At 38.9% G+C, this 10,440-nt stretch overlaps 1 protein-coding gene across 1 annotated transcript; it reads left to right on the plus strand.

The window, feature by feature from the left end:
- Positions 1-5,420: 5,420 nt before the first annotated feature.
- LOC128031064 (transcriptional repressor scratch 1-like) lies at positions 5,421-8,993 on the plus strand. Its single transcript, XM_052619281.1, has 2 exons — positions 5,421-5,894; positions 6,726-8,993. Exons 1-2 carry the CDS (start codon positions 5,780-5,782, stop codon positions 7,448-7,450), a joined length of 840 nt encoding a protein of 279 aa, XP_052475241.1. The 5' UTR covers positions 5,421-5,779; the 3' UTR covers positions 7,451-8,993.
- The last annotated feature ends 1,447 nt before the right edge of the window (positions 8,994-10,440 follow it).

The following is a 10,440-nucleotide window of genomic DNA, read 5'->3' on the forward strand; positions in this document are numbered from 1 at the left end:
GGTTTCTTCAGTGTTTCTAGTGTCTGGATACTTTGTTAATTCAGTTCAGTCTATTTAAGATGACTAACCAGCTATAATTAGGAAATTTGGTATGATTTGACCTGAAAACTCTTTTCAAATCTTTAAAAATTCTAGGTATAAATCCGAATGCCCTTACGAAAGGAAAATATATTTACCAATATATTTGTTAAAATATATTGTAATATATTATTTTACCTTTTTATTTTCTAATATTTTATATATTTGAATACATTTAATAATATATTGATGATACATACATTATATAATATATTGCAAAATATACAAATGATTGCCGCTTTCAATATATTGCAATATATTGGAAAAAATAAATATATATAAGAATATATGCCTAATATATTACATGATATTTTCCAATATACTGCAATATATTTTTGTTTCATAAGGGTGGTCCAGTTTAGTGTCAGACTGACAGAACCGCTCTGATTGGCACATTTTTGGGGGTGAGTTAACTGCTTTCAGACCATTTACCAAATTTGTGTTGATCAATTTAACACTGCAACCTCTTCTCTCAAACTCCTTGCCTCTCTTTCTTCTAGTGATTTTTGAGTTCCCCATGCGCCCCACCCACCCAATCCCCAGCTTGTTCCCTCTAGGCTCCATCTGCTCATGGAGGGGGCTGCAGCAGCTGCAAAGCCTGAATCTTGTGCTCCTCTGTGCTTGCCTGCCTGCCACTGCACACGAGCACCAGCTGTGAACTAGCCTACGCAGCCTATATAGCACTGCTGCTAAAAATCACTGAGAGATTAGGCAGGTGATGAGTTAGTGAAAGCACTGAGTCGATGAGATTTTTAGAAATAGTTGTTAAACAATATAAACAATAGGCATGTTTTGGGAGTACTTTATGTCTGAAAAGCTTACTGTAGAATTTAGATTCTGATATCAACTCAAAGGGTTAGGGGCATTACATAATATTCGCCACTGGCCTCTGTGTTATAGATGTTATACAGGGTTTTTTTCTTCACTGCACAAAAGAACAATAAGCAGTGTAATATAGATTATTGCCATAGCATCTTTATTTTGATTAATTTATTTTACAGTATATATACACACAATATTTTCTGCCATTTCTACTTGTGTTTTTTTTTTTAAGTAATAAATTAAGAGGAATATTTCTATGTTAATATGTATAATGGGTGACAAAACCACCTGAAGGGCTTTTATGGAGTTTGTGGATGTATTTTATGGAAGCATCAGAGTTGTTAACCATAGTTAAGGAAAAAATGAGAAAGCTTTTATCATGTAATTATTTTCATATAAAGAAAGAAAAGGAAAAACAGCTGTAAAATGATTTTATAATCTTAGAAACTTTTGAAATTAGATTTCTATTGTCTTTTATCTCTTGTCTTTGGTCACAAAATGTGCAATTTTCATGAACCTAACCCTATGAATACAAATCAAAGAGAAATAACCAGGAGATTAGTCACTGACCATAATATATAGATGGGAATTAAGGTAGTGCTGGTTAAACAATATAAACGTGCATCTTTGAGTGCAGTTTATGTCTGAAAATATTTAATAGCAACTCAATAGATCATTTGTATTATCCAATAATCTTCTTTCAGTACTTGATGTCTGCCTCTTACCTTGATGTTGTTTTTTTGTTTTTTTTAAACCATAAGGATGTGTTTTCTTGTACAGTACCTATGGTGGCACAAAAACAACATTTATCTAACGCATATGCCCATATAATTTTAAGAAAATATAATATATACAGTCGTGGCCAAAAGTTTTGGCAGTGAAATTATGTTTTGCAAAGTTTGCTGCTTGAGTATTTGTAGATTATTTCTCCACATGTGTCTATGGTATACAGAAAAACAATGATAAGCATATCATAAGGTTTAAAGGTTTTTATTGGCAAAAAAATAAATAAAATACAACTCAGTGTTTACAATGTTGACCCTTGTTCTTCATAACCTCTGCGATTCACTTTGCCAAGCTGTACATTAGCTTCTGGACCAAATTCGACTGATGTAATGTTGAAAGAAGTCTCTCTTGCAGGACATTTTGATACCATTCTTTATTCATGGCAGTGTTTTTGGGCAGAATTATGAGAGAACCCACTCCCTCGGTTGAAAATAAACCCTACACATGGATGGTCTCAGGATGTTTCCCTGTTGGCCCAACACAGGACTCATGGTAGCCTTTTCTTCTCTTAACAATAGATTTTCCAACTTTCTCAAACAGTCAGACGGGAGCTTCATCAGAGAAAATAACTTTGCACCAGTCTTCTGCTGTCCAATCCTTGTACTTCCTGCAGGATTTCAGTCTGTCCTTTTTGTTTTTATTAGAGAAAAGTGGCTTCTTTGCTGCACTTTTTGACACCAGACCATTGTCTAGAAGTTTTGGCTTCACTCTGTGTGCAGATGCTCTCAAACTGCAAGCTCTGCACTGCTGGTGACACTTTTCTGAAGCTGACTCCTCAGGAGGAGGCTGTCCTGGCGCTTGCTGGACATTCTGGGATGTCCTGGAGACTTCTTCACTGTAGTCAAAGCTCTCCTTGAAGTTCTTGATGATCCGGTAAATGGTTCTTTCAGGTGCAATATTCTTTGAAGCAATTTCCTTACATGTGATACCATTTTGATCCAAAGTGATGTTGGCTGCACATGTTTCTTTAAAGGTAACCATTGCTAGCAAGAACACAATAATTGGAAGTGCTTCTTCCCTTATTTTATAGCAACCAGTCTTCTTCACTCTTACAATCTAATAAGCGTTTTCACCTCTAGAACTCATTCAAACTTTCACATGTGCTGCTGATTTGATTAGTCAATTAATGCTAGCTGATCATTTTGTGTCAGGATAAAAAAAAAAACTTTGGTCATTGAAGCTTTTAGCAATTATTTAAAATGCAGTAATCTAGAAACAATGTGAATGAACACAACAACAACAACAAAGCAGCGAACTTTGCAAAACACAAATATTTTGTCCATGACTGTATATATAGTCACCTGTATATTTGAATTTGAATTTAGCAGACGCTTTCATCCAAAGCTACTTACAGTGCATTCAGGCTAACAGTGATTACCTAACAGGTGTTCCCTGGGAATCGAACCCACAACTTTGCGCTGCCAACCTAATGCTCTACCACTTGACCCACGGAAACTTATAGATGTTATACTGTATACATGTATATGTACTGTAGAAGCAACTATCCCTGACTGTAAGCCTAAACCTGACATTTCTTGAAAACTGATCCCTCGATTCTGATTGGTTGATTGGTATGTTGTTCCAGGATCAACAAGGATGTTGATCCAGGAACATGTTGTCCTCGGTGAAATCACGTTCCCCCAGTATATATATAGGCTAGAGGAAGATTTCTGTTAATATTTGTGATGTACTTTTTAAATGGGTGAAAAAGCAACCCAAGGGTTTTATTCATTGTTGGCATGTGTATGAATGTCCAATGTATTTTGTGCAAGCTTTCAGAGTAGAGGTGCTGAAAACGACCAGAGAAAAGAGGAACAGGCCAAGTTTGAGGTGTCACTGCTTTTTCATATAGACTTGCTTTTCTAGAAAAAAGAAAAGGAGGACTGTAAAATGATTTTATTTTTAAACATTCACACATGATTTATAAAAACGTTTACTTTGATTTATGAAATGTGAATTTTTGGATGAGACTCGTTAGATTGTCGTAAGACTTTTCACAAAAGCAGAGATGTATAGTAACGAAGTAGAACTACTTCGCTACTGTACTTAAGTACTAAAAGGCGGTATCTGTACTTTTCTAGAGTATTATTTTTTTCTCCTACTTCCACTTTTACTTCGGTACATATTTTCGCTGAGTTTAATACTTTTACTCCGATATTTTTTTTTATGTGCTGCATCGTTACTCGTTACAATTATAATAATGTTACGAATCATTCCATTACAAACCACTGCCAGAACTGTAGATGGCAGGTTTGATGAAGCTGGCACATCATTGAGCGAATCAAGCGATAAGAAGACTGCGCGTGACTGACTGAACTGCTGTGAAGAGACAGATGAACACCGAGCCGAGCCAGATAATGACTCGTTCACGAGTCAAGAACCGGTTGCATCGGTTTTCGGATGACCAGTAACGTTAGTTCTTTCTGACAGTTCGATTCATTGAAGAAAACAGTTCACCGATTCTTTTGCGTTCGATGCAATGGCGTCATTGGCGTTGACTGCACATGGGCTCATAACATTAACACATAATCAGTTCAGAATCAATCACCAAAAGAATCAGTTCGGTTCCAGACGCTCTGTGTGTCGGTTTGCTTCACGCTAAATCAAACATGCGCAGTATCATCAGCTCCTCGGTTCACGAATCGGACGCGTCTGACACAAACGGTTCTTGACTCGTGAACGAGTCATTATCTGGCTCGGCTCGGTGTTCATCTTCAGTTCTCTCTTCATCAGTTCAGTCAGTGTACTGTTTGAGTCAATGAATTACTCCGGGATATTGGTTTGTTTTAACTCCGAGGGAGTGTCAGACACATTAAACAAGTTAACATCTTAATTCATCTGTGGATTAATGCGTATTGGAGACGCGAACTGTTTAAAACGATTCAGTTCGATTTGGTGAACTGGTTCAAAAAGATCCGGTTACATCGAATGATTCGTTCGCGAACCAGATATCACAAACTGCTTTGTTTTTAACTTACTTAAAACAGACACGGAAGAGAAGACAATGCTGAATAAAGTCATAGTTTTTGCTATTTTTGGACCAAAATGTATTTTCGATGCTTCAAAAAATTCGAAATGACCCTCTGATGTCTTATGGGTTTGAAACAACATGAGGGTAAGTTATTAATGACATCATTTTGCAAATTGGGCTAACTAACCCTAGTAACCGTTTTTTGTTTACAAGAAGTTACAGTCAAAGGAATTGTGATTGTCCTTTAGGTTAATAATTTGAAATAGTAAAAACAATATGTTCAAACTTTTGACTATTTTCTTTAATAGCTACATAACACAATACTTCTACTTTTACTTTCAGTACTTGAGTAGTACATTTTAAAATAGACTACTTGCAATACTTAAGTACAAAAAATGTTGAATACTTTAGTACTTCTACTTAAGTGTGGTGCTTAAAGAGCACTTCTACTTCTACTCAAGTCACTTTTTTGATAGAGCACTTGTACTTTTACTCAAGTATGGTTCTCTAGTACTTTATACATCTCTGCACAAAAGTAAATTCTTAGTCCGCAGAAATATGGCGGGTTCCGATGAACGTAGAAAAAAATAAAACTGAGAGACGAATAAAAGCATCAATAAATCATTCTCGTCCAATGTTGTTCCCGGGAGATTTCTGATGGATGAAATTAAGCACTTCCATCTCCATCTCCCACCTGATCGCGCGCGTATAAATCCCAGCAGCTGATGAGCAGAGCTCAAGCATTAAACCGACCCCGCGCAAGCAGAGACGGCAGCGGACACCTCTCTCTCCCGCGTCAACGTTAACAACAGCCCTTCCGGAAACGTGCTCGCGTTTAAAGCTGCCCATTTTTGGAACGCATCCATTTGGGTCTGAGCGCACTCTACACGCGGGCTCCTGGAGGCGGATCTGCTGCTGCCGTCGCGTGCGCTGTCCAGTGCTGAAGTTGCATTTCGTCTGTGCGGAACGGCTCGTGCACAGCTGAAGCTCCGGAGGTTCCGCGTCTTTCCCCGCGCTCAGGTGTTTGACTTTTAGCCCTGCTGGACCAACTCTTTATTTTTTTTGCTGTGGATAAAGCGAGGATAACGTGCCGGGACAGGCTTTCCGCTGTGCGCTCTAAACATGCCAAGGTCTTTTTTGGTGAAAAAGGTGAAGCTAGATGATTTCTCATCCACTGAACTTGAGAGCGCGTACGGCAGGTCCAGGAGCGATCTTAGCTTTCGGATACACGACAAAGGTAAATGCAAAGGAATGGTTATGGGCTTTTTTCGGTTTATTTAGCACCCTTTAACCTTATTCAAGAAGAGTTTTAGATGCAGCCATAATCAAACACATCTGAAATTGCTAAGCATGTTTGTGGTGTTCCTTAATGAATGAAACTCTGTAGGAAGGGAAGTAGAACTCTAGTAGCGGGATTGAGGACCCCTGTGGCTTTGTTTGTGATTTATATGAAACCATAAAACATAATTAGTGGGATTCCATCACTGAAAAGGCATAGTTAACATTTGCATGCAAGCCATGTGAATATCTGCTGCTGGAAACGATGCTTAACTTCTCAGCAACTTGGAGCCGAGTCACTTCCAGATGAGCTTAGGTGCTCGTTTATTCTGCAAATCAAAGAAACGCTTAGGGCAGCTGCACACGGCACACTGTGCTTATGGTGGTGCCTTTAGAAGGAGGGTAATTAATCTTCCACTGTAAAAAAAAAAAGTGCTATCTGTGCTCATACTGTAAGTCCATAGTAAATGTGGCATACTTCACAGCACCACGGCTTTGTCCTGAAATAACTCTGAAATAATACGAAGTCCAGCTGACACATATTCTATTTGAAATGTCCTGTAGTGAGTGGTCATTAAGTCTAATTATATTCTAAGAGAAATGCTGATTTTGTTAAACACATAATGAATCTCAAAGAGCACTGGCACAGTCTGGTCGCCGGTTACCTTTGCCAAGGTGGAGATAAATTGAGTGGAAAAGTGGCCATCGCATCGCCGAACCCCATTGTCCTCACCCGATTCCCTTGTGAATATGAATAATTGAATAAAAGATCTTGTTCTCTCCACACTAGGCTACATCAGTGATTACATCTCCCCGGCTGTTTATGATGGAGAAATTGACGGTGGCACTAAAGTACCTTCTCCAGGGCCGATTTACGACAGCAACCACAGTGACTATGGGACACCTGACTCAGACCAGCCAGACAGCCCACAGTCAGAGATCACATCTGGGTACATCAATGGCGACAATGCAGTGAGCGAAGGTTACACTGTGGACGCATTCTTCATCACAGACGGCAGGTCCCGTCGGAAAGTGCTCGGTGCCTCGCGGACTCTCCAGCGACACACGTGCAACGAATGTGGCAAAACCTATGCGACGTCTTCCAACCTGAGCAGGCACAAACAGACACACCGGAGCCTGGACAGCAAGATGGCCAAAAAGTGCCCGACATGTGAGAAAGTCTACGTGTCCATGCCAGCCCTGGCCATGCACCTGCTTACTCATGACCTCAAGCACAAGTGTGACATATGTGGGAAAGCGTTCAGCAGACCTTGGCTACTGCAGGGCCACATGCGCTCTCACACGGGCGAGAAGCCCTTTGGATGTGCACACTGTGGAAAAGCATTCGCCGACCGTTCCAACCTGCGAGCACACATGCAGACCCACTCCGCATTTAAACATTACAAATGCAAGCGATGCAACAAAACTTTTGCGCTCAAGTCGTATCTGAACAAGCACTACGAGTCAGCGTGCTTTAAAGGCACGTTCTCACCGCTCGCATCCGTCGAGGCATGACTTCCGGTCTGAAAACACTCACTCCCCCTTCAAATGTTAGGATGATTACGCTATCTTACCCAGTTATGTCTCACAATCAAAATGAAGTCCAATAATAGCACAATTTTATCTTTTTTTTTTTTTTTGCAAAGTTGACCTTAAAGGAATATGGAACCTTTGCATGCACTTCAGCACCCATGCCCTCAAATTACGTTCAGACAGTTCACCTCGGCACTGCACAGCACTTGACTATGACTTGCGTCCAATGAAGGTTTGAGCGACGCCATGTTCCTCATTAAAATAAAACTCTTTTGTATTGTCAGTGGATATTATCATACTGCTGCAAGTGGCCCAAACGTATTCACAATCGAGGTAAACCGGTATTATTTATTTGTTTTTTTTAGATATGTATATTTATTTTTGGTTTGTCAGATTTTATTACTTCATCTAGGATGTATGATTCTCTGTGATGCACTGATAGTGTGATTTTCATGTATGTATATATTTATTTATTTTTAAAGGTTCATTTGGCCTTTTTTTTCTTACTCTATAATGTTGCCTTTTGGGTTATGCCAGTCTTATTAACATGCCAAAGCATTTAGATCCATGGTAATAATTTTTAATTGTTTTTGGTTTGTTTGTTTGTTTGTTTTTTTATTTGATAATTTTTTTGCATACCTACTTAATGCATGCAAAAAGAAAAGAAATCTATGCCAATACCACAAAGCTTATAATTTTGCCAAAATGTAGAGATAATACCAGGGGGCAATATTTCTAGGGGTTCTCATAAGAATATAAAAAGCAATAATCATAATGCATGGTATTTTTGAAAGTAATAAAGTATTACCTATAGCAGTTTTTTTCTAAATCAGGTACATTTTGATCCAACACTCTTAATAAACATTTTAAAATACCACATCAGGGAAAATGCCAATGTAGAGTTTAGTGAGAATCCATAAGTCTAACCCATCTTTCTTTGCTCTCTGCTTATGCACTGCCTGCCTCAAATTAAAATGTAGATTTAGGATGTAGGCCCAAAGTGCTGTAACTCCACTCTAAGCAATTCAGAACCATTCTCTGGAAGTGTGGAACATGTAATGGCTTTTCTGAGGTTAACTCAAAGGGACTCACAAGGACAAGAAAAGGGCTGGAGTAATGGGACAGTGTACCATCTGCATAGCAGTTCTGTAATGCACTCACACTGCATTTCCAGCTCAGATCAGATACTTCATTTTCTCTTGTTTGGGTGTCCCTGAGGTTGCAAACACCTTATTGTAAAAATCCTTAAAAAGTAGCACAAAAACCCTAGATTCAGGTAGATGTTACCTAGCTCAATCTTCCTTTTTTATACCTCGAAAGAGGAATAACAGCTCAGTTTGTGAGATGATCTTCATGTAGATACTTGTTTGAAGAGGAAAAACCTTTTTACTGTAGACGAATCCACTAAACCTGTTCAAGAAACAAACAAAAAATGTCCTGCGACTTTTTGAGCCAATGTTCAAATGATGTAAGCACAAGACAAAAGGCATTTTAAGCACTTCATAATAAAGGCAAAGTAAACAAACCAAGTCTATTGCTCATTTGTCCCTGATTATTGCCGTTCCTCTGTGAAATTAGTCTATTAAAGAGGCCAATTAATCTTGGTGAATGAAAATCAATGCACACACACTGACGATGCAACACAGGCCAAGAAATGGGACGGGTGAAAACCTGCTATGGTTATTTACGGTTCAATATATCCACTCCGGCAGTAGCAATTGGTTGTTTTTAATGTAGCACCAAAAGCTAATATAATGGAAATAATGGAGTGGCGATAATGAAAGTCCAGAGGGAATAATTTCCACAGGTGCTGTGTTTCCTTCAGGGTGAAATTCTCGCCACACAATCTTTGTTGGATAAGAAAAACATGCACTTTTGTTAACTCAATTCAACAGGTTTCATGGTGAAGCTGCAAAGCTGCATGATTCTTTTCCATGATTCTTTTCCAACCGCTTAAAGTGATGCATTATACTTGAGTTTTGGTGACTGTTCATGCAAGATAAATTGCCTTTGTGTTTGAATGCAATACACTTCACAAAAACACTACGAAGTGCAGCTTTTACTGCAGTTCCATCTGTATCTGCTCAGTTCTCATTCAGCGAGGTGCACCAAACTCTCCCACTCAGGTTAATCTAACTTGTGCAAACGAGGCCACCAGTGTCATCAATTTGCTGGGAATCATTATCCGAGCATTCTGAGTGTCTACGTTCCGGTCTCCGGAGCTCTGGGTAATTGTGCTAGCAGGATGGGATCAGCAGGAGCCATTATTTAACTGGAGACAGCTGTGTGAGGGGCCGCACACGTTGATCTGTTTGCTGTTTCATCCCTGTCTCTCTGCTTTAGAATCACAGCATCCCTTGAGTGATTCCTGTGTTTTCTTTACTCTCCATGTACTCCGGGGTCCTCGGCTCTCTGACAAACCCCATAATGCTCTCTCAAGTCGAGCAGGTTTAGTTTTACAACACAGACTGAGCTAGATCTCAGATTAAACATTTTTAGAAATGATTATTGGATTTGGGTTTAGTCAAAGAAACTGCTTATTAGTGACATTGCTGTTTTTCGTTCTGGAAAGCCAGAATCAATATCCATGAGTTTACAATCAGCAATGGTTGAAATTGTGCTTGTGTCAACTAATGGATTAGATCAGAAGCTATTGAAGCAAGCCTTGTACTCAAAAACACATAGAAAGGGCAGAGAACAGTATTCATTATGAGTTTGTTGTTTGTTGATGTACTGCTACTAATAGCTGGCCAGTATCTGTACATGCCAACACTCTCATAAGAAAACATCAATGTAATGGCTTTTATCTTGCACCAGAAAAAAACAAAACAACTCTACTGTATTTTAAGTTGTTTGTTTTTTTCTCTAAAATGTGCAAACAGTTTTTTTCCCACTAAATGTCAAAGCTGCATTATAGTCCACTGTATTCCTCTGATAAAGGCTACAGTATAAACCTCCTGAAGCCATGTTTT

This window comes from Carassius gibelio, chromosome A16 (genome assembly GCF_023724105.1).
Source record: "Carassius gibelio isolate Cgi1373 ecotype wild population from Czech Republic chromosome A16, carGib1.2-hapl.c, whole genome shotgun sequence".
Lineage (NCBI taxonomy): Eukaryota > Metazoa > Chordata > Actinopteri > Cypriniformes > Cyprinidae > Carassius > Carassius gibelio.